This window comes from Coregonus lavaretus, assembly GCF_964263955.1.
Source record: "Coregonus lavaretus genome assembly, chromosome: 25".
Taxonomy (NCBI): domain Eukaryota; kingdom Metazoa; phylum Chordata; class Actinopteri; order Salmoniformes; family Salmonidae; genus Coregonus; species Coregonus lavaretus.
Genome location: NC_140012.1, coordinates 37,146,445 through 37,173,873, shown reverse-complemented (window position 1 = coordinate 37,173,873; position 27,429 = coordinate 37,146,445). Strand labels below are relative to the sequence as shown.

The 27,429-nt window shown below is 44.1% G+C and overlaps 2 protein-coding genes across 4 annotated transcripts; both read left to right on the top strand.

Annotated features, from left to right (window-relative positions):
- LOC311100689 (E3 SUMO-protein ligase ZNF451-like) lies at positions 1 to 22,004 on the top strand. Of its 3 annotated transcripts, XM_084141644.1 has the most exons (14): positions 23 to 69; positions 619 to 691; positions 2,619 to 2,702; positions 2,852 to 2,965; positions 3,099 to 3,207; positions 3,403 to 3,553; positions 3,662 to 3,788; positions 4,358 to 4,517; positions 4,818 to 4,965; positions 15,418 to 16,928; positions 17,036 to 17,113; positions 20,865 to 20,942; positions 21,490 to 21,517; positions 21,742 to 22,004. In XM_084141644.1, the coding sequence occupies exons 2-13, from the start codon at positions 641 to 643 to the stop codon at positions 21,501 to 21,503; spliced, it is 2,625 nt and encodes an 874-aa protein (XP_083997770.1). In that variant the 5' UTR covers positions 23 to 69; positions 619 to 640; the 3' UTR covers positions 21,504 to 21,517; positions 21,742 to 22,004. The 3 variants fall into 3 exon arrangements, with proteins under 3 accessions (XP_083997769.1, XP_083997770.1, XP_083997768.1); XM_084141643.1 differs by lacking the exon at positions 21,490 to 21,517 and having other exon boundaries at positions 1 to 69; positions 632 to 691; XM_084141642.1 differs by lacking the exon at positions 21,490 to 21,517.
- Positions 22,005 to 22,236: 232 nt separating this feature from the next.
- Positions 22,237 to 24,576, top strand: LOC311101135 (BAG family molecular chaperone regulator 2-like). The gene is made up of 3 exons (XM_084142201.1): positions 22,237 to 22,441; positions 22,995 to 23,104; positions 23,843 to 24,576. Exons 1-3 carry the CDS (start codon positions 22,317 to 22,319, stop codon positions 24,235 to 24,237), a joined length of 630 nt encoding a protein of 209 aa, XP_083998327.1. The 5' UTR covers positions 22,237 to 22,316; the 3' UTR covers positions 24,238 to 24,576.
- Positions 24,577 to 27,429: the final 2,853 nt, after the last annotated feature.

The following is a 27,429-nucleotide window of genomic DNA, read 5'->3' as shown; positions in this document are numbered from 1 at the left end:
CCTTAGAACTCCAAATCCCAACAACACCCACAGAAAATCAACATCCCTTTTGCACGAAAATTCTACTTGGTGAGTGTCCGCTCGTGCTTATTATTTTCATAATGTACTTAAACGATATCTATCTAGTTATCACACTACTTGGGTGGCTAAATGGTTTGACCTAATATATACGTTTATAATGTCTGCAAGGTATAGCTACGGAACTGCTTGTTATGCACTGTGACCTGCCAACTATCGTTAGCTAGCTAGCTAGCTAGACCAAGGAAGCTGGCTAGTTGTTGTGTTTTCTTCGATAACGTTTCAACTAGTTTAGCTAGCTAACTAGTCAGCAAAAGTGTTGAATTGGAGCAGTCATTCACAGTAGCGCTAGCAGGGATTATAGCTAGGTAGTTAGTGTTGAACACACGTGATGGCAGATTAGAGAAGGCTTGCATGAAAACAAACAATTTGTGACATTGTAATTGTAGCTAGCTATCATTGTTTTACATTGTAGCTATTAACATTGTACCTATTGGTCATCATAGCCCAGCCAGACATACTGACAACTGGATAATGATGTTGACAAAGTTGAGTTGATTATCAGTGGATTCGATTTGGATGAGTTGTCTGTTTATGTAGTTTTTTACTCCAGATAAAATCTATGTCCTCCCCGACTGGAACAGAAGATGAAGATGAGGTGGAGTTTGTGTCAGTAAGTGATTTGTAATTTGCAGGAACAAAGGTTCAAAGGTTTCTCTACTATGTTGTCATTGCGTCATTCCATGTAATTTCAGCAAGCCATGACACCCACTATCATCTCATATTGTTCTGAAATCGTTTCTGTAGTTAGATAAGATTAGCTAGCATTCCTGCAACATTATTTTGTTTAAATGTAATCTCTGAGTTTATTGATTTCACCCAAATTGGCCATTTTAATTTATAGGATTCATATAATATTTAATAAATATAGTACCTAACATCTGATTTGGACCAAACGTTTTTTTCTAACAATGAGTAAGACATGAGGAATCCAAATACATTTTTAAAATCCACCCACGGACCCCCCACGCCAATTCCAACCCAACAGTGCTTTCAGAAAGTATTCACACCCCTTTACCTTTTTCACATTTTGTTGTTACAGATGGAATTTAAAAACCTCTTAGATGGGGATCCATAATAAATACAATAACCTAAAACACAAGGCCAAATCTACACTGGAGTTGCTTACCAAGAAGATAGTGAATGAATAATAATGGGCAAATGTTGCACAATCCAAGTGCAAAAAGCTCTTAGAGACTTACCCATAAAGACTCACAGCTGTAATCGCTGCCAAAGGTGATTCTAACATGTATTGACTCAGGGGGTTGAATACTTATCTAATCAAGAGATATTAGTGTTTTATTTTTCATAAATGTTTAACAAATGTTAGAATTTTTGTTCCACTTTGACAGAGTATTTTGTTTAGATCGTTGACAAAAAAATGACAATTAAATCAATTTTAATCCCACTTCGTAACAACAAAATGTGGAAAAAGTCAAGGGGTGTGAATACTTTCTGAAGTCACTGCACAGTATCAGTTCTCTATGTCTGACAAGTAGTATAGAGCTGCGGCTCGGAGTACTGTTTCTTCATCCAATTAGCAATTGAAGTTGTTCGGTTCAGGTCCCATCCTACATCCTGATATTACCAGGTTCTGACCACTAGATGGTGCTGTTCCTGCTATTAGGTGAATTTATTTTTAAAGGTATAGTTCACCCAAATTACAAAATGACATTGTTTGACAGGACACAACAGTTCACCTGACACAAGACTGAATCCAAACATTACACTGTTAATTTTATGTGCATTTGACATTTACTGTACTTTTTGCCGCATTTGTTGATAGCCGTGTTCCGCAGCAAATTTTCTTCACAATAGACAAACATAGGTTAATTATTTTCAGAACAACCCAGGGTATGACGCCATGTCATCTAGTAAATGTACATCAAACATAGTGATCATAAATGTTGACACTGTATATGACATGAGTTTTATGATATGGAAATGTGAAGTGCACATTTGGACTCACAGGTGTTTGGCTTGCTTGTATGACATCAAAGTGGTATTTATTATAATCCTCAGTCTCATCTTTCAAAATACATTGAGTCCTTTTAATTTACAGAATTTTCCTCACTCAGACAACCAAAAATGTGCAAAAGTTGCCCAATTAGCAGGAGGGATGTGGGCAGCTTCTTGTCGCGTACAGTGTTCAAGTTCAGAAAGGCTGTCAGTCAAAACCCATATAGAGCTATGAAGCGCAGAGCCTGAGCTCTGATGTAATTTATAGCATGTTACTGTACAGCAACTGTGTTCCAATTTAGGTTTTATCAGTTTTCAAATCTGCCATTTTCAACCCATATAGGGGTACAAGTGTAAAGGGCTACAAATGTTCATCCTATGCATTAGTTGAATTGAAATTGACCCAAATTTGGGATGGTTTGAGTCAGATTAGGCCATCTACTACAGTTCCCATATTCTTATACAACTGTCCCATATTCTTATACAAAAATGTGACACTTTCAGACAGTGTCTAAGTGAGTCAACAGTGTCTTAAAGACAGTATCAGACAGTGTCTCATCCATTGAACTATCTCATTTCAGGAGGCTCCACTCAGACCTGTACTGGAGTGTATTGATTTACTGAGTGAGGGCGAAGACGACGGAAGTTTACCAATGGCAGAGACAGTGAGTGTGTCAAGTGAAAGATAAGAAATTAAATCCAAACAGTAATGACATATGGAAAGGTTATTGGAAGACCAGTTAAAAAAGTAAAATGTTATTGTTATGTAAGTAGTACGTTCTGTTCACCTTTTATTAATTTTTTGATTGTGAAGACTGAAGATGAGATTGAGCGACAGAAGTCTCAGGTCACCTCCACTCTGGACAGACTGGCTCAGCAAGTGGCTGTGGAGAAAAAGGAAAGATCAGAGAAGTGTAAAGCCTTCAAGGTAAGGACACTTCAAGCTGGTAAGACATTCATATTAGCCATTTGAAGCTTGTTGTGCATTTGTCTTTTGTGGGTTCTATTGTCTCTTTGCACAGTTCTTAATATTGGTCCTGTCTCTGCTCTCATTATTTCAGGAGAAGCAAATCTCACAAAAGGCTAATGGGCGGCAGGAGCTGGCATTTAGTCCCAATGGACACGCATATGATGCCAAGCGCTGTGTGGACATGTGGTTAAAGATGCCAGGTAATGTATTTTTTGTACTAGAGTTCTGGACCCGTATTTATAAAATGTCTCAGCGTAGAAATGCTGATCTAGGATCTAAACTGATCAGCACGCTTATTCCGAGACATTTAATGAACGGCCTCAACTAGCACACATGAAGTTTCATTTAATTTGTTAGAAAAGCAGCATCTCAGTCTTACCATTGTCTGTTCTCAGGTGTGAAACCTGGGGTCATCAATACAGGAGATAGCTGGAGACGCAGACAGGTCCCCTTTCCTACCAGTAGCTCATCCACACATGCCTGTCCAGTGATCAGCTGTGGTCGGGTTTATGACAACGTGCCTCTCCTGGAAGGCCACTTGAAAAGGTTAGATAATATGAGATTTATATTTCTGTAACAATTATACATAATAAACAACCAACTTTTATTTTAGTCACGAGTTGCCCTGAGAAAGCCTTTTTTTTGTGTTTGCAGGTTTGACCACTCTCCTTGTGACCCGACCATCTACCTGAAAGGAAGCACAACTGAGCGGTTTGCCTGTGTTGCCTGTGGTCTGCATTTTGAAACCAAAGAGGCTTGGAGGGTGCATCAGCAGTCAATGGTTGGTTGTGCCTGTAAAATCAACCACTGTTGTTAGAAGATGACAGCACTTTCAATTGTGTTCAGTCACATGTCATTCAAATGTGCTCTATGCAAGAATTCTGCCTGCCAATATTCCTAACGTAAAGGAATCAAATACCATGAGGGAAAGATTTAATTTCTGAGTGCCGTTTGAAACTATAAAGTAGCTTTTTACCTGCAAGTAGTCCGTCTGGCCGATCACCTTCAAACAGTAGTGCCTTCCTGTTTCACAATTGGAGGTTGAAAACTAAACAACGTAACAATACTTCACATTCCTGCAACAGCTTTTGTTATTGGATGGAGGAACTGGATGTCCATCTCTACCAAAGCAGTAGAGGGCAGTATTTAGCTGTGATATACACTTGGTGGCACTAGATACCAATGAGGAAGATACATTATTTGGGGCTGTTGCCATACTATTATGTCTCTTAAAATTAATACTTTAATATCCTTGTTTAAGTTTTCAACCACAGATATTGCGTACACATTTCAATCCAGCTAAAAAAGTATTAACTTTTATTGTGTGGGGATTATTTTATTTTTGTTTAGCTGTCCTCCTCTCCTAATGAAGACCATGACCACAGTCAGACCTGCCAGTCCATCGTCTGCTTCGCCTGCCCTGCCTGCTACCTCCTGTTCTACACCAGGGACGAGTGCCTCCATCACATGTCGGCTAAAAACCACTTCTCTCAGTCCATCATCATGAGTGGTAAGCCTTAACTGCCTCTTCCACTGTAAGTATCTTCAAGCATGTAAACAAGGATATGAATCTGCATCGTCACTAAATATTACTCCCAGGAAAATTGTATTTAGGCAGAAAGAGCAAAGATACGCGGCATATGGACTCTTTATGCTGTTAATGGCATTACTAGTTATCTGCTATGTAGAGCAAATATTTTGTGTGAATGAATAGTGCTTGGACAGGATAACATAGCCAATACACTGCTATTAGCTTGTATGCTCTATTGAAACATGTAACCAGCTATTTTGTTCTCTTTCTGGACAAAAGAAACTAAAGGGACAGCATTGCCAGTTCCCATTCCACGATATGCGAAGAATCGTCTTATTGCTTTATGTAAGGAGGTTTCATTCATTGTGAGATGTACAACATGCCGAAAGGGGCTTAACTCACACGTGGAAGCACAGGCCCACTTCAAGTAAGTGTGTATCTGTATGTGTTGTTAGTGTACTTTTGAAGTCAGTATGTGTTGTTAGTGTACTTTTGAAGTCAGTATGTGTTGTTAGTGTACTTTTGAAGTCAGTATGTGTTGTTAGTGTACTTTTGAAGTCAGTATGTGTTGTTAGTGTACTTTTGAAGTCAGTATGGTGTTAGTGTACTTTTGAAGTCAGTATGGTTTTAGTGTACTTTTGAAGTCAGTATGGTGTTAGTGTACTTTTGAACTCAGTATGGTGTTAGTGTACTTTTGAAGTCAGTATGGTGTTAGTTCACTTTTGAACTAAGTATGGTGTTAGTGTACATGCAATTACATGGTTGTTACATAGGCAGGTATAATTACAGTGTAGGTACATATTGTTCATACACATTGTTTGTCTGTGTATTAGAAAATGAATCAATAACAGACATACACAATTCATACACATTCAAGGGTTTTTCTTTATTTTTACTATTTTCTACATTGTAGAATAATAGTGAAGACATCAAAACAATGAAATAACACATATGGAATCATGTAGTAACCAAAAAAGTGTTAAACAAATCAAAATATATTTTATATTTGAGATTCTTAAAATAGCCACCCTTTGCCTTGACGACAGCTTTGCACACTCTTGGCATTCTCTCAACCAGTTTCATGAGGTAGTTACCTGGAATGCATTTCAATTAACAGGTGTGCCTTCTTAAAAGTTAATTTGTGGAACTTCTTTCCTTAATGTGTTTGAGCCAATCAGTTGTGTTGTGACAAGGTAGGGGGGTATACAGAAGATAGCCCTATTTGGTAAAAGACCAAGTCCATATTATGGCAGGAACAGCTCAAATAAGCAAAGAGAAACGACAGTCCATCATTACTTTAAGACATGAAGGTCAGTCAATACGGAACATTTCAAGAACTTTGAAAGTTTCTTTGAGTGCAGTCGCAAAAATTATTAGTTACCGGAGTGTAACTCCAGTTCTATGAGTGGAGCGGAGCCCCATAGGGGAGCTCTGCTCCTAGTGGTTTACCCTCTGCCCTAAGGCAGCAGCAGCCTGAGACAAAATTATGCACACACCTACAGCCAATAGGAGTACAGGTGTCCCTATAAGAGGGGATGCCTCCCCTCAATCAGCCTCCCGAGATATCTTTCTTCAGCGAGACTAGAGAGGGTCGGCAGGGCCTTAAGTCCTATGGGGCTCCACTCCACTCATAGAACTGGAGTTACACTCCGGTAACTAATCGTTCTATATCGTGGAGCTCCGCCCCATAGGGGAGCTCTGCTCCTAGTGGTTTAAGGCGGAGCGTAGCGCTCCAAAATGTACTCCCTGCCGAGCCTAACACTTCGCATCGAAACGAGAAAGTCAGGCCTAGCAATGGCTGCAACCGAGTCCCGCAGTACTGCAACTAAAAACCCCTACGGGCGTCACAATATACCGCGTCATCGGTTAAAGACCCGCCCCACCTAGTCCAATGGCAATGCCAATGACTAGTGGGCAGATCACCAGAATAGAAGCCATACTAACCTGTACTAGCAGATAGATGTGCCTCAATATCCTGTGAAAACACTACCGACCACTAATGGAATGACATCAAGTGTCACTCTACATTGTGAACGCGGTAGACCGCCTCACTCACTCAATGGAATCCCAGAGATTAGTGGGCAGGAACAAAAACATGAGTCATACTAACTGAACAAGCAGATAGATGACCTCACATTCTGTAATCAACGCATGCCTCTACTGTACTGACCCTGTCAGTCAGGATTCATGCCACAAAATATGTTTTCTATCCAAAGCGGACCTGGTGGAAACCTTGTCCATAGTCCTGCTTTTCCCTCTCTTCCTAGCTCAAGATCTCCCTTCAGCAATGCTGAGTACAGACCGAGCCAAAGAGTTAGAAAACACATCTGTCAAAAACACGTCTTCCTAACCAAAGCGGACCTGATGGAAACCTGTGTCCACAGTCCTGCTTCTCCTCTCTTTCTTGCTCAAGATCTCCCTTCAGCCACGCTGAGTACAGATCGAGCCAGAGAATTAGAAGACATATCTAAGAGATAGAAACGGATAAATGGAGACGGCGTCGACCAGGATGCTGCTCTACAGATATCCTCTACTCCTGTTCCTCTGAAAAGGGCAGTAGAAGCCGCTACTCCACGAGTGGAGTGAGCTCTGATACCCTGAGGCAATTGCCGCCCTGCTACCTCATAAGCTGTCTCAATGCCTTCACAAAGCCAGTGAGACAACCTCTGTTTTGAAAGTGGTCTACCTAGTGCAGCCGCACCGTGACACACAAACAACTGAGGCGATGACCTAATCGCTGCTCTGCGCTCGACGTAACACGCCAAAGCGCGTACCGGGCACAGGCGATGGAGCTTTTCCTCACTCCTCTCTCTATGAGGAGGAGGAGAAAAAGCCCACAGCTCCACGGTCTGTGACCTATATGAACTCTTAATAACCTTCGGCACAAATGCCGGGTTAGGACGTAACACTGCTCTGCTCATGTCACCATTGATGGCCAAGCAGTCAGGTCTCGTCGAAAGAGCACACAAATCACTGACCCGCTTAGCTGTAGTCAAAGCGAGCAACAATGCTATCTTTATAGACAGCATCTTGAGGGGTATTTGATTCAATGGCTCGAACGGCGACTTACATAGCGCTTCGAGTACCAAAGCCAAATCCCACTGAGGAAGCGTGACTCTAGGTGTTGGCCTAAGTCGCCGCGTTCCTAATAGGAAGCGTTTCACTAGAGGGTGGCTAAAGACATTGTCTCTGCCAAAACCCTCATGACAAGCTGAAATCGCTGCTGCAAACACTCTAATCGTGGCAGGCGATTTTTGCTTATCAAACATGAGCTGTAGAAAAGAGAGAATACTCTCCACCTGACAGCTCATGGGGTCTACACCTTGTGTGACACACCATCGTGAAAACACGTTCCATCTACTGGCATACATCTTAGAAGTGGAACTGGCACGTGAACCCTGTATGGTCCTGATCACTGCATCAGATAACCCACGGCGCTCTAGCCTGTCCCTCTCAGCAGCCAGGCTTTCAGTGGTTGGCCGATTATGGGCAATTTCCCTATCGTGCCAGCCGCCTGAGACAACGCGTCCCGTCGATGTGGAATTGGCCAAGGTGGCGCAATCAACATCTGACTCATCTCCGCAAACCACGGAGACCCCGGGCGATCGGGCGCTATCAGTATCACTGACAGCCCCCCTGACCTCACCCTGGCTAGCAGTGGGAGAATGCAGGACAGCGGAGGGAATGCATACAGGAGAACTCTCGGCCACGGTTGGTGCGCAAAGGCGTCCCTTCCCAGTGGCGGTTCGTCCTGTTCCCTCAGAGAGAACCACAGAGGACATTGCGCGTTCACGCGTGACGCGAATAGGTCCACCTCGGCTCTCCCGAATTGTTCCCAAATCTGGAGAACAATGTCTGGATGCAGACACCACTCGTCGTCTCGAGGACCCCCTCTTGACATGAGGTCTGCTCCTACGTTCAAGTAGCCCGGAATGTGTGCTGCTCTCAATGAGCGAAGGTACTCGTGAGCCCACAGCCACAATTCCTCTGCCGCCCGATGGAGAGCAGGAGATCTGACTCCTCCCTGGCGATTTATGTGGGCTACTGTGGTCCGGTTGTCTGACCAGACCAGCACATCGCGACCCCGAAGGGTAGACGTGAAGTGGGTCAGAACCAGTCGAACCGTTTCCAGCTCCAGGAGGTTGATGTGACGACCTGATTGAGGCCACACACCTCCTATCGCTTGTGTCTGACATGTCCCTCCCCATCCCGTCAGGGACGCATCCGTGAATACTGGGATGTGAGAGGACACCTTTCCTATCGGGACTCCGTGCGTGAGAACGCGCGAGTTTCTCCAATAGTTTAGGTCTGCACTGAGCGAGAGGGGAACCACCACCAACCGATGACGTTGACGCAATGGGTCTAGTCTTAGTTGGGCGAACCATCGCTGCGTCCTGCGCATATGCAGGAGTCCCAGCGGAACCACAGAGTGCGCTGACGACATGAGACCCAAAAGTGACATGATCGACAGCGCCGTCACCGTGTGATTCGGACGGCACTTCCTTAGGGCTAGCAACAAGGCTACCCTTCGGGGGTCCGAAATTCGAGCCCTCATCCTCACAGTGTCTAGCTGTATTCCCAGGTAGACAATCTGATGAGTGGGCCAGGGCGCGCTCTTTTTCCAATTCACAGCAAACCCCAGACTTGTGAGATGCATCACTGTCTGTGTTGTGTGAGTGATCGCCAGCTCTGCTGACGGGGCGAGAACCAGTAGGTCGTCCAGGTAGGCTAGTAGCCGTATTCCCTGACGACACAACGGTTCTAATGCCGCCTCCACACACTTGGAAAATGTGCGAGGTGCCAGGGCGTACCCAAATGGCATCCTCGTGTATTCGCACGCCACCCCTTGAAAGGCGAACCGCAGAAACTTCCTGTGACGCGGCTGAACCGGCACATGAAAGTACGCGTCCTTTAGGTCTATGCTCGTACAAAAGTCCCCTCTCTGGACACATTCCAGCAGACGTTTTGTCGTTAGCATTCGGAAGGGCCGGTTATGCTCTCGTTGAGAATGCGTAAATCCAAAATCTGCCTCACTCCCCCCGTCTTTTTGGGCACTAGGAAATAAGGCGAATATAGCCCTTTGTTCCTTTGCTCCCGGGGAACTACTGTCACCGCCTCCTTCGCCAAAAGTTCCGTAATCTCTGTCATCAGAGCGGCCACTTTGTCTGGCGTTTTCATCACCGTCTCCACCACTCCCCTGAACGGGGGTGGGGTCCGGTGGAATTGGAGAGCATAACCCTTCTGCAACGTCTGTTCTAGCCAGCGTGAGAGGGTGCAGCTTTTTTGCCACTGCCAGCAATGCAGAGAAAGTGGCTGGGCGCGAAGCTGTGGTGCATCCAGTAGGAAGGACCTGTATTCCTCTATGGCCCTTACCGCCACTGTTCCCCAACATTGAAGTGGTGGAACAGCCCAAGGTGGGCCTCCCGTAAAAGGGAGAGGAAATGCGTTCTGAGAAAGAAAGAGGAGTAGGGACGTCTGTTAAACCCGTAACCGTCGTATTCCTGCCCTCCTTGAACGCATCGCGGGTCTGAATTGCGCTGACCGAGGCCACAGCCTGCGGCAGGGCACCATCCCCAGCAAGCGATTGCGTCATCTTAGGGGTGACTGCAATTCGCTATCAGAGCCCTTCACTACAGTACTCCTAGAAGTCTGTAGTATGAGGTCTCTATGAGGTAAAACAAGGCGGCGCCTTGATACCTTCTTAACTTTCACCTTCTGTGTGTGTTCAACTCTGCACCCCTGGTGGGTTGATTCACGCTCAGTGTGGTGAGTACTGGCTCGTTCTGTCAGGGGAGCTGATACTTTGGTTATACCCATAACGCTAGTAATCCTGCCCTCCGTGAACGTAGCATGGGTCTGAATCGCATTAACCGAGACCTTGGTCTGCGATAATGCGCCGTCCCCAGATAGCTGCTGTGTTACAATGCCTGGGGGCGCCGATACTCTGGGCACCTTGGTGACCGCGGTAATCGGGCCCTCCGTGAACGCAGCATGGGTCTGGCTCGTACTAGTGGAGACCTTAGTCTGTGCTAGTGCGCCATCCCCAAATAGCGGCTGCATCCTCATGTCAGAATCTGACCGGGACTGCTGCCTTCTATGTAAAGCACTTCTTATACGTGAAGTGTGATGTGACGACCTGATTGAGGTCTTCTGGATACCTACTCTTAGTGCCTGTTCAGCAACGCACCCTCGGTGGGCTGAACGGCTCTTAGAGTGGTAAGGAAGAGAGGGTGAGATTTGAACGCTCTCGGACGTATTATGGAAAAGAGGCTCTTTTTTGACAAAGTCAGGTGGAGCCAACTCTTTATTAAACACATCAACAAAGGCATTTACATCAACACCCGTCCCTTCAACCGAAGGGTGGGGGGGAACAGTGGGCACGTTCGACACCATCGATGCGTCCTCCATCCTCTCCCCCGCGTCCCGTCACGTACGCCTCCTCTTGCCTCCCTTGGAGGGCCAGGTCGGCGTCCTCGTCACCTCCCTCGCCGGCTGTAGTGGGGCTACCGTAGCTGCTGGGAGGGCCGAGCCCGCTCCCTTGCTGCTCGTGGCCGCCGGATGACGCCGATTACGCCGCCTCGTCGTAGACCCCGGTCTACTTAGAGGGGCGGAGGTAGATGGCCTTTGGGGAGGAGGGGGGCCGAGTCGTCCTGCCAACGGCAGGTGCTTGGCCAGCTGCTTCTTCTCCTCCTCTAACTTTGAAAAACGCTCCGTCGCCTCTTTGACTGCGACCCCAAAGAGGCCGTCGTCAGAGAGGGGGGCGTTCAAGAGAGACGTCCTGTCTGCCTCTTTCATGGAAGTCAATGACAACCAGAGGTGTCGTTCCCCGACCACCGAAGTGGCCATGGATCTCCCCGCGCAGACTGCGGACGCCTGTGTAAGGTGGAGTATGGCGCCAGAAATTCTGGACGCCTCCTCCACCTCCTCCGGTGCCATCTCTGTCTTACCCGTGGTTAAACGGGACAGAGAGGCCGCCAAGAGGGCAATGTTGTTAGCTGCTGCTACAGCTTGGGCTCCCAACCCAAAAGACTTCTCTAACAGCGACGCTGTGAGTCGGTCCTTCTGGGATGGCAACGTGGCCTTCTTGGAAGAGGGCCAAGGGCTCGAACCCGGTACGAGATACGCCGCCATGGCGCTCTCTAACCTGGGGATTCCCTGACCCTGAAACCTTCCTTCCACTCTCGTGAATGGGAGATACGCTTTTACAGGCGAACGCGCCGCTAAAGGTACCTCCCACGAGCCCTCAACGTACCTAGCCAAAGAAGGCATGGCAGGAGCCACTGGCTCTGCCGCCTTCCTTGGCCTGGAATAAGGACCGCCCTCCATCATATCAACCTCCGGTGCGGAGGGAAGAGGGGGCAGCCTTATTGCCAGCCGTTGAGCAGCTCTCTCAATGAGACCCGGAAAATCCGCTCTCAGAGAGGCTGCAGCGAAAGAGAGAGCTTCTGATCTCTCAGAGCTCGTATCCCCTTCGCTATAGGGACTACAAGCCCTCTCGCTCTCCAAAGGAAAGGGGGGCTTGAAAGTATGAGGGACGGGGTCCGACTGTTCCATTGGAATGCCAGACCCTTCCTCAAAATCCCTATCTTCCCCCGAGTCTGCGCCGTCGGACGACGCCTCTGAAGCAGAGGCTAGTATCGACAACACATCCTCAAGGGGGGTGTCCTCCCTGAAAAACGCCCAACGCTGCTTCCTCTCCTTTAAAGAAAGGAGGGCGCAGGAGGCGCAATTCGGGGGACTGCAGACGCCTTCCTTGGCATGCTGGGATCCCAAACACACGAAACATAGGTCGTGGTGGTCACCGGCCACCATGGAAGTGCATCTGCACTGAGCTCTGAAAAGAGCTTTTGGGGGTGGAAAATCTCCCGGTGTGCTCATTTAGACGACGTTGATGACTGGAATATCAACAGCGTTTTTTCGTCCTGAGTCTTCGTGCTTCGTCTCTTCTTGGCTCTTCAGTCTAGTCATCCAGTCGCTGAAGAAAAAGGGAGGCTGATTGAGGGGAGGCATCCCCTCTTATAGGGACACCTGTACTCCTATTGGCTGTAGGTGTGTGCATAATTTTGTCTCAGGCTGCTGCTGCCTTAGGGCAGAGGGTAAACCACTAGGAGCAGAGCTCCCCTATGGGGCGGAGCTCCACGATATAGAACCATATGATGAAACTGGCTCTAATGAGGACCGCCACAGGAATGGAAGACCCAGAGTTACCTCTGCTGCAGAGGATAAGTTCATTAGAGTTACCAGCCTCAGAAATTGCAGCCCAAATAAATGCTTCACACAGTTCAAGTAACAGACACATCGCAACATCAACTGTTCAGAGGAGACTGTGTGAATCAGGCATTCATGTTGGAATTGCTGCAAAGAAACCACTACTAAAGGACACCAATGAGAAGAAGAGACTAGCTTGGGCCAAGAAACACGCGTAATGGACATTAGACCGGTGGAAATTTGTCCTTTGGTCTGGAGTCCAAATTTGAGATTTTTGGTTCCAACCGCTGTGTCTTTGTGAGACGCGATGTGGGTGAACGGATGATCTCCGCATTTGTATTTCCCACCGTAAAGCATGGAGGAGGAGGTGTGATGGTGTGGGGGTGCTTTGCTGGTGACACTGTCTGTGATTTATTTAAAATTCAAGGCACACTTAACCAGCATGGCCACCACAGCATTCTGCAGTGATACACCATCTGGTTTGGGCTTAGTGGGACTATCATTTGTTTTTCAACAGGACAATGACCCAACACACCTTCAGGCTGTGTAAGGGCTATTTGACCAGGAAGGAGAGTGACGGAGTGCTGCATCAGATGACCTGGCCTCCACAATCCCCCGACCTCAACCCAATTGAGATGGTTTGGGATGAGTCGGACCGCAGAGTGAAGGAAAAGCAGCCAACAAGTGCTCAGCATACAGTGGGGAAAAAAAGTATTTAGTCAGCCACCAATTGTGCAAGTTCTCCCACTTAAAAAGATGAGAGAGGCCTGTAATTTTCATCATAGGTACTCGTCAAGTATGACAGACAAAATAAGAAAAAAAAATCCAGAAAATCACATTGTAGGATTTTTAATGAATTTATTTGCAAATTATGGTGGAAAATAAGTATTTGGTCAATAACAAAAGTTTCTCAATACTTTGTTATATACCCTTTGTTGGCAATGACACAGGTCAAACGTTTTCTGTAAGTCTTCACAAGGTTTTCACACACTGTTGCTGGTATTTTGGCCCATTCCTCCATGCAGATCTCCTCTAGAGCAGTGATGTTTTGGGGCTGTCGCTGGGCAACACGGACTTTCAACTCCCTCCAAATATTTTCTATGGGGTTGAGATCTGCAGACTGGCTAGGCCACTCCAGGACATTGAAATGCTTATTACGAAGTCACTCCTTCGTTGCCTGGGCTGTGTGTTTGGGATCATTGTCATGCTGAAAGACCCAGCCACGTTTCATCTTCAATGCCCTTGCTGATGGAAGGAGGTTTTCACTCAAAATCTCACGATATATGGCCCCATTCATTCTTTCCTTTACACGGATCAGTCGTCCTGGTCCCTTTGCAGAAAAACAGCCCCAAAGCATGATGTTTCCACCCCCATGCTTCACAGTAGGTATGGTGTTCTTTGGATGCAACTCAGCATTCTTTGTCCTCCAAACACGACGAGTTGAGTTTTTACCAAAAAGTTATATTTTGGTTTCATCTGACATTCTCCCAATCCTCTTCTGGATCATCCAAATGCACTCTAGCTAACTTCAGACGGGCCTGGACATGTACTGGCTTAAGCAGGGGGACACGTCTGGCACTGCAGGTTTTTTGTCCCTGGCAGCGTAGTGTGTTACTGATGGTAGGCTTTGTTACTTTGGTCCCAGCTCTCTGCAGGTCATTCACTAGGTCCCCCCGTGTGGTTCTGGGATTTTTGCTCACCGTTCTTGTGATCATTTTGACCCCACGGGGTGAGATCTTGCGTGGAGCCCCAGATCGAGGGAGATTATCAGTGGTCTTGTATGTCTTCCATTTCCTAATAATTGCTCCCACAGTTGATTTCTTCAAACCAAGCTGCTTACCTATTGCAGATTCAGTCTTCCCAGCCTGGTGCAGGTCTACAATTTTGTTTCTGGTGTCTTTTGACAGCTGTTTGGTCTTGGCCATAGTGGAGTTTGGAGTGTGACTGTTTGAGGTTGTGGACAGGTGTCTTTTATACTGATAACAAGTTCAAACAGGTGCCATTAATACAGATAACGAGTGGAGGACAGAGGAGCCTCTTAAAGAAGAAGTTACAGGTCTGTGAGAGCCAGAAATCTTGCTGGTTTGTAGGTGACCAAATACTTATTTTCCACCATAATTTGCAAATAAATTCATAAAACATCCTACGATGTGATTTTCTGGAATTTTTTTTCTCATTTTGTCTGTCATAGTTGACGTGTACCTATGATGAAAATTACAGGCCTCTCTCATCTTTTTAAGTGGGAGAACTTGCACAATTGGTGGCTGACTAAATACTTTTTTTCCCCACTGTATGTGGGAACTATTTAGACTGTTGGAAAAGCATTCCAGGTGAAGCTGGTTGAGAGAATGCCATGAGTGTGTAAAGCTGTCATCAAGGCAAAGGGTGGCTGTTTGAAGAATCTCAAATATAAAATATATTTTGATTTGTTTAACACTTTTTTGGTTACTACATGATTCCATATGTGTTATTTCATAGTTGACGTCTTCACTATTATTCTACAATGTAGAAAATAGTAAAAATAAATTAAAACCCTTGAATGAGTAGGTGTTCTAAAACTTTTGACTGGTAGTGTACATATTCAAGACCTCACTTCCTTCATATGGATAAATCATCTCATTTGTCATTTTGTTAACGTTATTCTTGGCTTGTTTGTTCCCTTCTTCCTCAGTGTGCAGTGCAGACAGGGCGGTGCCAGGGCTGAGGCAGAGAAAACAGTGGTGCAGGTCATGAAACAACTACAAGTGCTGGGCCAGTGCTCTGTGTGTTGCAAACTGTTCCTCAACCAAGGTCAAGTTGAGAGGCACAAAGAATTGAGTCAGCACAATACTGATGTCAACAGCACCATGGAAAGGGCAATTCTGCACTACAGCAACTTCTATGAAATCCAACACGCCAAGAGGGCTGCGGCTACCCCATCACAGAAGAGGGACAAGGAGAGAGGTGATTCTGTTGGATCCCCAGCCAAGCGGCAAAGACGTGGGGGAACTTTGAATGGCAGTGCTGGGCCCTCAAGGAGTGTCTCGATAGTGGCATGGTTCTGTGAATGTGGCCAGCGCTTTTCAGAGGAGGCCATGGCCAGCAAGCACCTTTTAGCTGCCAATCAGATCTTCCATCAATGTGGCGTTTGTGGAAAGCATATGGGTGAGTCGTCCATCACTCGCCTGCACATGAGCCGCTTTCACGGTGGTGCCCACCTCTCCAACTTCCTATTCCACTGTCGGCTGTGCAAGGTGGACATGCCACGTCACGAGGACATCCTGTTGCATGTGTCAGAGACCCACACTGGACACACTTACTTCAGGGAAAGAGAGGTATCAGACGAGGAGCCTGGTCCCATCCCCTATGCCAAACCCTCCACCAGTGGCAGACCCAGTGCTCCCACTGAGACCAGGACTAGAACTACAACTCCCACACGTCCCCCCAAACAGGCCGAGAGGTGGATGTGCAGAATGTGTGAGGACATCTTTGACTCGGAGCGAGCCGTGCACAAGCACTGCAGAGACGTGAGAAACCATAGTTTCCAGAGGTTTGCCTGTGGCCACTGCCCACAGAAGTTCTTCAAGGAGGACACATTACTCAGGCACTGTGTGAACGAGCACAGCAACCAAATAATGACACGCTACTTCTGCGGGCTCTGTGACAGCATGCAGTATGACACTGAGGGGGAGTTCCAGGAGCACTATAGGGGCCTGCACAGTAAGGACTACTACCTCATGGATGAGCCTGAGGTTGATAGACCTACTGAGGCCGAAAACTACAACTCCAGCCAACTGGCAACAACCAGTGAATGTCTGTGTCCATGCATGTCGTCAGAAAAGGACAAAGATGAAAGGAAGGCTACTTTCACACGATGCATGAAGCGGCTGTCCAGTGAAGACAAATGCAGCTTTGTATGTGCACCATGCGACATTAAGATGTCCTCCTTTGCCCAGATAAAGACTCATGTCCACTCTCAACACGAAGCCTTGGGGCTAGAGAAGATCTTTGACGTGGTGTGTGGATCCTGTCAGGAGAGTCATAAAGACGTGCCCAGTTTCCATAACCACTACCACTCCCAGCACTGCTTTCTGGAGCCCTGCTCCAGCTCCAGGGATGGAGGTGAGAGTCGTACAGAAAAGGCAGCAGCTTCCTCCGCTGTCAAGACACTGGCTGCTGTGGAGATCAAACCGGAAGTGAATGGCAAGTCTGCTTTGAGTTTGGACTATGTTCTGTGATTCATTTCCACTGCACTGACCTTCCTGCTCTTAGAAAACTGATTTGATTTATTACTGTATTTTATTTTATAGCGGAGGAGTTTGAAGATATGAAAAATGCCATCGCTGTGAACTTGGATGAGGTTAGAGATGACGCTGAAGCCCATGGAGGTGATGATTATTTTTTGTTTTCTGATCTGTTCAGTGATTTGGTGAATTACAGTGCCTTGCAAAAGTATTCATCCCCCTTAGCGTTTTTCCTATTTTGTTGTATTACAACCTGTAATTTAAATGGATTTTTGTTTGGATTTCATGTAATGGACATACACAAAATAGTCAAAATTGGTGAAGTGAAATGAAAAAAATAACTTGTTTCAAAAAGTTCTAAAAAATAAATAACGGAAAAGTGGTGCGTGCATATGTATTCACCCCCTTTGCTATGAAGCCCCTAAATAAGATCTGGTGCAACCAATTACCTTCAGAAGTCACATAATTAGTTAAATAAAGTCCACTACGTAAAAATGTATTCACACATGACTGTAAGTCACTTTGGATAAAAGTGTCTGCTAAATGCCATATTATTATTATTATTATTTATTACCTGTGTGCAATCTAAGTGTCACATGATCTGTCACATGATCTCAGTATATATACACCTGTTCTGAAAGGCCCAAGAGTCTGCAACACCATTAAGCAAGGGGCACCACCAAGCAAGCGGCACCATGAAGACCAATGAGCTCTCCAAACAGGTCAGGGACAAAGTTGTGGAGAAGTACAGATCAGGGTTGGGTAATAAAAAAATATCAGAAACTTTGAACATCCCACGGAGCAACATTAAATCCATTATTGAAAGAATATGGCACCACAACAAACCTGCCAAGAGAGGGCCGCCCACCAAAACTCATGGACCAGGCAAGGAGGGCATTAATCAGAGAGGCAACAGTGACCAAAGATATCCCTGAAGGAGCTGCAAAGCTCCACAGCGGAGATTGGTGTATCTGTCCATAGGACCACTTTAAGCCAAATACTCCACGGAGCTGGGCTTTACAGAAGAGTGGCCAGAAAAAAAGCCATTGCTTAAAGAAAAAAATAAGCAAACACATTTGGTGTTTGCCAAAAGCCATGTGGGAGACTCCCCAAACATATGGAAGAAGGTACTCTGGTCAGATGAGACTAAAATTGAGCTTTTTGACCATCAAGGAAAACGCTATGTCTGGCGCAAACCCAACACCTCTCATCCCCCCGAGAACACCATCCCCACAGTGAAGCATGGTGGTGGCAGCATCATGCTGTGGGGATGTTTTTCATTGGCAGGGACTGGGAAACTGGTCAGAATTGAAGGAATGATGGATGGTGCTAAATACAGGGAAATTCTTGAGGGAAACCTGTTTCAGTCTTCCAGAGATTTGAGACTGGGACGGAGGTTCACCTTCCAGCAGGACAATGACCCTAATCATACTCCTAAAGCAACACTTGAGTGGTTTAAGGGAAACATTTAAATGTCTTGGAATGGCCTAGTCAAAGCCCAGACCTCAATCCAATTGAGAATCTCTGGTATGACTTAAAGATTGCTGTACACCAGCGGAACCCATCCAACTTGAAGGGGCTGGAGCAGTTTTGCTTTGAAGAATGGGCAAAAATCCCAGTGGCTAGATGTGCCAAGCTTATAGAGACATACCCAAGAGACTTGCAGCTTTAATTGCTGCAAAAGGTGGCTCTACAAAGTATTGACTTTGTGGGGGGTGAATAGTTATGCACACTCAAGTTTTCTGTTTTTTTGTCATATTTCTAGTTTTTTCATAATAAAAAATATTTTGCATCTTCAAAGTGGTAGGCATGTTGTGTAAATCAAATGATACAAACCCCCACATGTTTTTAAATTCCAGGTGGTAAGGCAACAAAATAGGAAAAATGCCAAGGGGGGGGTGAATACTTTCGCAAGCCACTGTACATATACTGTAGACATTACATACAGTGGGGAGAACAAGTATTTGATACACTGCCGATTTTGCAGGTTTTCCTACTTACAAAGCATGTAGAGGTCTGTAATTTTTATCATAGGTACACTTCAACTGTGAGAGACGGAATCTAAAACAAAAATCCAGAAAATCACATTGTATGATTTTTAAGTAATTAATTTGCATTTTATTGCATGACATAAGTATTTGATCACCTACCAACCAGTAAGAATTCCGGCTCTCACAGACCTGTTAGTTTTTCTTTAAGAAGCCCTCCTGTTCTCCACTCATTACCTGTATTAACTGCACCTGTTTGAACTCGTTACCTGTATAAAAGACACCTGTCCACACACTCAATCAAACAGACTCCAACCTCTCCACAATGGCCAAGACCAGAGAGCTGTGTAAGGACATCAGGGATAAAATTGTAGACCTGCACAAGGCTGGGATGGGCTACAGGACAATAGGCAAGCAGCTTGGTGAGAAGGCAACAACTGTTGGTGCAATTATTAGAAAATGGAAGAAGTTCAAGATGATGGTCAATCACCCTCGGTCTGGGGCTCCATGCAAGATCTCACCTCGTGGGGCATCAATGATCATGAGGAAGGTGAGTGATCAGCCCAGAATTACACGGCAGGACCTGGTCAATGACCTGAAGAGAGCTGGGACCACAGTCTCAAAGAAAACCATTAGTAACACACTACGCCGTCATGGATTAAAATCCTGCAGCGCACGCAAGGTCCCCCTGCTCAAGCCAGCACATGTCCAGGCCCGTCTGAAGTTTGCCAATGACCATCTGGATGATCCAGAGGAGGAATGGGAGAAGGTCATGTGGTCTGATGAGACAAAAATAGAGCTTTTTGGTCTAAACTCCACTCGCCGTGTTTGGAGGAAGAAGAAGGATGAGTACAACCCCAAGAACACCATCCCAACCGTGAAGCATGGAGGTGGAAACATCATTCTTTGGGGATGCTTTTCTGCAAAGGGGACAGGACGACTGCACCGTATTGAGGGGAGGATGGATGGGGCCATGTATCGCGAGATCTTGGCCAACAACCTCCTTCCCTCAGTAAGAGCATTGAAGATGGGTCGTGGCTGGGTCTTCCAGTATGATAACAACCTGAAACACACAGCCAGGGCAACTAAGGAGTGGCTCCGTAAGAATCATCTCAAGGTCCTGGAGTGGCCTAGCCAGTCTCCAGACCTGAACCCAATAGAAAATCTTTGGAGGGAGCTGAAAGTCCGTATTGCCCAGCGACAGCCCCGAAACCTGAAAGATCTGGAGAAGGTCTGTATGGAGGAGTGGGCCAAAATCCCTGCTGCACTGTGTGCAAACCTGGTCAAGACCTACAGGAAACGTATGATCTCTGTAATTGCAAACAAAGGTTTCTGTACCAAATATTAAGTTCTGCTGTTCTGATGTATCAAATACTTATGTCATGCAATAAAATGCAAATTAATTACTTAAAAATCATACAATGTGATTTTCTGGATTTTTTTTTAGATTCCGTCTCTCACAGTTGAAGTGTACCTATGATAAAAATTACAGACCTCTACATGCTTTGTAAGTAGGAAAACTTGCAAAATTGGCAGTGTATCAAATACTTGTTCTCCCCACTGTAGCTGCAGGTAGCCTTGCTGTTAAGAGCATTGGGCCAGTAACCGAAAGGTCGCTGGTTTGAATCCCAGAGTCACCTAGGTGAAAAATCTGTTGATGTACCCTTGAGCAAGGCACTTAGCCCTAATTGCTCCTTTTATGTCGCTCTGGATAAGAGCGTCTGATAAATGACTAAAATGTAAAACAGCTATAGAAGGTTTCTTGTATTCCGATCTGTTCAGTGATTTGGTGAATGACATCTGCCATAGACATTAAATAGCTATAGAAGTTTCTTAGAAATGTTTCCTAAAGTGCTGTTTTTTTAAACAGATAATCTCTTTTTTTGTCCATTTACATTGTGTTTCAGGTGAATCTGATGAGGAGATGAAGTGTGCCTTGGCTTTAAGTGTGGAAGAAGCAAGAAAGCCAACTGTCTTTGATATTGGTGTGTAATGCCTTTACTTATCTTTGTTTATTTGAGGACCATTTCAGTAGTTACATTTCAGTTTGCACGTTAGGGTTGGGTGATATTTGGGGATACCTCTTCTACGATATGCTACTTCAAATATCACGATATCCGATAATTGTTTTGCGCCGGTAATAACTAAGTAATTCCAGACTGTGCAATTATAGTCGCATCTCATGAAATAATCTTTGTGTGGCGAAAAAAATAAGGATTAGTTAATTCATTTAGACTTCATTTTCAACATATTGATACAGCCTAACTGGTAAAACTGCACAGTTTTTGATTTGTAAAGTTCAAATAGAGTATCGTCTTGCACATCACAATATATCGTCTTGCACTTCACGATATATCGTCAATGTCAAATATCATGATATTCGATTTTAGCATATATAGGCCAAACCCTATTGCATGTTGCCTTATTTGAATGGGCAGAAAGGTTCTGAAGAGCTTTGAAGCTGTTGCTCAATCTCGTCATGTAGGTGTAGCAAAATAAAAACAAGATGATACCTCTCTTTTTTTTAACCAGCGTTACATGCTTGAAGAATAACCTTAGTGTGAGTATGTCTAATCAAATCATAGTAACGTTTAATGCACACTGGGACATTCAGATAGTTGGTTGTTTATAGTTGCTGTAGAGAACAGCATGAACACTTTTTGGATGGTTTTGAGAATGGTCAGTGTGTGTTTTTGCGACAATTATATTTCTTATTTAAGTTGACATCATTTGATTCTTTTTTTTCCTGTTGTGCCACCCTCCTCCCCCAATTTATCTTCACAGAGATGGAGGAAGCTCTCAAAAGAAGCCTTCTTGAATACTGATCAGCAAATCGTACTTTCTGGTAGCCTATTATTTTGATTTATGGCACGTGTAACATATCAGCTACTTTCAAAATCGTTATGCTTTAAGACACCCTTATACCTATGTGATTACACAGTAATAACTGTAGTAACATATGAACTGTAAAGATTGTGTTGAGGCATACCGTGTATGCATCTTTATCACATGTTCAGAGCATTTTTTAAATAAAGGTGTTAAGTATTTTCCTTGTCTCTTTCTTCGAACTTTTAACATTAATCATTGGATGTTGTCAAGGCAATTAGATTAGGTCGTTCTACTGGCTGCAGTGCAGAAAGAATCCCACCCTCTTGAACGTTCCAGAAGTGCACTCCTCAATCCTGTCCGATGGGTCGGTAAAAACAGCAAGGGAAGTTCCAGCCCATGTTTGGAAATGTTTACTCTGGGGCGCTGTCTGTCAAGCAGAAACCTCTAGATTGTGCTCTTGGGACCACCTAGTGCACCGTTAGGTGTCCATTGGAATTTATACTCGAGAGAGATCATTATACTGACTAACTATGGCTCAAGCGAAAATCCACCAGGCTAAAATGACTGAAGCCGCTAAAGGCAAATTCAGCAGATCAATGTCTATGGCAGATCGCTCCGGACGACTACTTGAAAGTTTGGACCAGCTGGAAATAAGGTAGGCTATTTTACAGATAGCTGGCCTGGCGGCACAAGCCTGAAAACTGTATAGAGAAGACAATGCAGCCTTGTTGTAAATACAGTGCACACACTTGTCTTTGTAGGCTATTGTAACGCTATCATATAGATTTGTTTGTGTAGTTTCTTTGAAGAATACACACACTATTCGGCTACACAATCTCTACATGTGCTACTATGGTTCCATGCAACAGCTGGTTTAAACAGATTCTAAAGATAGAAAGCGGTAAAGGGTGCCAGTGGAAGAAGGAAGAACGTTCCCTGAATAGTGTGCACACTGTAGTGTACAACATGACCGTATCATTTACGACGGTGGTTTATTTGAATATTTTACGGTATCAGGCTGTGTTGTCCTTTAAAATAACAAACTCATAACCTTATTTAAACAGCTGTAATAAATAAAAAAAACCCACTGAGAAACAGTTGTAGAATATGCAATGGGATGAATAATATGATCACAACAGTCTCTGAGTCACGTACTAACACTAACCATATCCTATTGAAATATCTCATGACAATGACATCTGTTTTAGGGTGGAGGCTTTACGCGAAACCGCAACTTCAATGGAACAGGAGAGAGAGTGCTTACTTGATATGATCCAGTCCATAAAGAATAGTGAAGAAATGCGCAGTATTTGTGACGGTATGTGTTTGACAGCCATCAGATATCTCAGGTTGGATAACTTATGCCTATATTGCATACATTTGGTTGAAATAAAGAGACACTTCACTGGTTGAAATTCTTATTTAAAGTGATAATTCACTCACTGATGTTTTTAGATCTCAAAAAGGGTCTTATGTTGAGTCCAAGTCCTGTCATGACTTTTGTAAATCCAGCTATATAGCCTACCTCAATCCAAAATGAATGGAAAAGTTAAGCACCATGCAATTCCCCATGTGGGGTGGCATAGGCCTATAGCCAATCTACTTTAATGGCATAGGCAGGAATTCTTCTTGACATTCGAACTTCTGTATGGTTTTGGTACTTCTGACAAACTTTTACTTTAGTGAACTATTCTGTTAAAGGTGTAATGCAGCCGTTTTTATCTCAATATCAAATATTTTCTGGGTAACAATTAAGTACCTTACTGTGATTGTTTTCAATTAAAATGGTTTAAAAAAAATGTATATATATATTCTTAGCAAAAATAGCAATTTCTCAACCAATCATTTTGCTAGTACTGTCTGGGAGTGGTTTAAGTGGGGAATACTAAAAATGTGCTGTTTGGAACTCTCTTATTGGTCTATTATCTAATTTAGCTCATGATTTCACAATTTTACAGTATTATTCCCAATATATATAAAACATTGGAAAATACCATTTTTGAGTGCACTGGGCCTTTAACACCTACCTCAACACTGTACTACATCTCTTTTTCAGGAGAGAGAGAGGAACTATCTTTAACTGCTAACCGTCTTCTGGGTAGGACGCTGACAGTTGAAATATCAGTGGAAATCATAAGAAATGCCACACAGGAGGATGCGTTACGCAAGGCTACCTCTTTGATTGATGAGCTTGCTGCAAAGTTGCTTGACGACATGGATGGTGCCAGAAAGTGCCTAATGGCACTGCACGCTGCCTGTGTGACCGAGGCACCACCGGTTCCTATCGATACAAAATTCCAGACGATCGTCATCACCTGCGCCCTAGAAGATCAGAAAAAAATCAAGAGGAGGCTCGAAACTCTGATAAGGAACGTGGATAATGCTGAGAAGAATATCAAGATAATGGATCATCAGAAAGTGGATGACTTAAACAGTGCTAATGGCAAATGAAGGCACTCATTCTGATTAAACTCCCCTAATAGCCCTAATCAATAGAAAGTAATAATACATTGGGAGACCAAACTCCTCATTACCATACTATTACTTCCCATAATTACTAAAATATATAATCTGCCTGTCTTCCTGTCATGGCATAAGGCATGTGCATATCAATCAGTTGCCTTGAACATTTGAACAGTCCTTATGACTACCACTGTATACATGACTGTAAGTCGCTTTGGAAAAAAGCGTCTGCTAAATGGCATATTATATATTATTATATTATACAACTACCCCTAATGTCACATTCAAACCCTGTCATAATAAATATTGCATATAAAAAGTATTGCACTCCTTAACAGCACTAACATTGTCACATTATTGTTTTGAATGTTAGTTCAGTTACCTTATGTAGTTTCAATAAGCACTGCTTTAGGCATTTCAAAACACATCTACAGTGGGGGAAAAAAGTATTTAGTCAGCCACCAATTGTGCAAGTTCTCCCACTTAAAAAGATGAGAGAGGCCTGTAATTTTCATCATAGGTACACGTCAACTATGACAGACAAATTGAGAATGTATGCACACATGACTGTAAGTCGCTTTGGATAAAAGTGTCTGCTAAATGGCATATTATTATTATTATTAGAATAAAAAAAATCCAGAAAATCACATTGTAGGATTTTTAATGAATTTATTTGCAAATTATGGTGGAAAATAAGTATTTGGTCACCTACAAACAAGCAAGATTTCTGGCTCTCACAGACCTGTAACTTCTTCTTTAAGAGGCTCCTCTGTCCTCCACTCGTTACCTGTATTAATGGCACCTGTTTGAACTTGTTATCAGTATAAAAATACACCTGTCCACAACCTCAAACAGTCACACTCCAAACTCCACTATGGCCAAGACCAAAGAGCTGTCAAAGGACACCAGAAACAAAATTGTAGACCTGCACCAGGCTGGGAAGACTGAATCTGCAATAGGTAAGCAGCTTGGTTTGAAGAAATCAACTGTGGGAGCAATTATTAGGAAATGGAAGACATACAAGACCACTGATAATCTCCCTCGATCTGGGGCTCCACGCAAGATCTCACCCCGTGGGGTCAAAATGATCACAAGAACGGTGAGCAAAAATCCCAGAACCACACGGGGGGACCTAGTGAATGACCTGCAGAGAGCTGGGACCAAAGTAACAAAGCCTACCATCAGTAACACACTACGCCGCCAGGGACTCAAATCCTGCAGTGCCAGACATGTCCCCCTGCTTAAGCCAGTACATGTCCAGGCCCGTCTGAAGTTTGCTAGAGTGCATTTGGATGATCCAGAAGAGGATTGGGAGAATGTCATATGGTCAGATGAAACCAAAATAGAACTTTTTGGTAAAAACTCAACTCGTCGTGTTTGGAGGACAAAGAATGCTGAGTTGCATCCAAATAACACCATACCTACTGTGAAGCATGGGGGTGGAAACATCATGCTTTGGGGCTGTTTTTCTGCAAAGGGACTGTAGTGTCTGAAGGTCTATTGATTTTGCTGATGTTTGCAAATGGTGTAATAGATGAACTTTACTCTGCTTTGCTGAAGCATTTGGAAAAGCATTGCTACATAGGTTTCTTGGAATAGAGGACATTTGGAGATATGTGAAAGCCGGGGATTGGTTTATTAAAATCACGCCATACTATGTCACATAGGATATAAATACCGTGTCTTAAACAAAGGACTGGGAGAGAGACAACATATTGGATCAACAGATTGGCCGTTTCTCTCCAGATATCTGCAGATGTCTGTAAATTGATACTGTGATCTTTGATACAATAAACCTTTATAATCAAAGTACAGTGTAAGCGGACTTCTTATCATCACGGCATTATCAGCAACGTTTGTCTTTACACCACAGGACCAGGACGACTGATCCGTGTAAAGGAAAGAATGAATGGGGCCATGTATCGTGAGATTTTGAGTGAAAACCTCCTTCCATCAGCAAGGGCATTGAAAATGAAACGTGGCTGGGTCTTTCAGCATGACAATGATTCCAAACACACCGCCCGGGCAACGAAGGAGTGGCTTCGTAAGAAGCATTTCAAGGTCCTGGATGGCCTAGCCAGTCTCCAGATCTCAACCCCATAGAAAATCTTTGGAGGGAGTTGAAAGTCCGTGTTGCCCAGCGACAGCCCCAAAACATCACTGCTCTAGAGGAGATCTGCATGGAGGAATGGGCCAAAATACCAGCAACAGTGTGTGAAAACCTTGTGAAGACTTACAGAAAACGTTTGACCTGTGTCATTGCCAACAAAGGGTATATAATAAAGTATTGAGAAACTTTTGTTATTGACCAAATACTTATTTTCCACCATAATTTGCAAATAAATTCATAAAAAATCCTACAATGTGATTTTCTGGATTTTTTTCTCTCATTTTGTCTGCCATAGTTGACGTGTACCTATGATGAAAATTACAGGCCTCTCTCATCTTTTTAAGTGGGAGAACTTGCACAATTGGTGGCTGACTAAATACTTTTTTTCCCCACTGTAAATTGTTTTGGTTTAACCATCTTAATGTGATAATTTACATCTTAAGTGTTAATCCTTGACATGGTTTTTTATTGACAGAAATGTTTTGCTACTCTCAGGTCGTTACTGTAATCCTGTGTCACAACCGAACTGAAAACACAAGGCAAGGTACTGAGACAGTTAATCAACGGAATGAAGTTAATATATTTATGTAGAGATGTGTTAGGTACATATGTAATTGTGAATGACCAGTCCAGAAATAGCCAAAGTAACTAGTACTATCTGTGAGAGCTCTTTGCTGTGACAGATGGACACAAACCTCATTAGAGATAATGTACCATTTCAATACATCATGAATAGGCATTTCGCATGCAGGTGCAAAGTAAGCAACATGAGCACATTCACATATGGAATAGGCTACTAGGCAGTAATTTTATATCCATTAACACACATTTAGATTTTTTAAGCAAGTCACTGATGTTTTGAATAAATAGGATTTATATATTCCACTTGCTGAAAGGTATTCCTATTCAGATTTTTTTGGGGATGGTCTCTCTGCAATGTTTATACCTGTTATTCTAACAAACCCCACACAATTGAAAAGGTGGGTAAAATAAACAAATATTCTTAGCAAATGCATAATTTCACATTTTTATTGTGTACGACCCAATGTGGTCCCGCTTTAAATTACGTG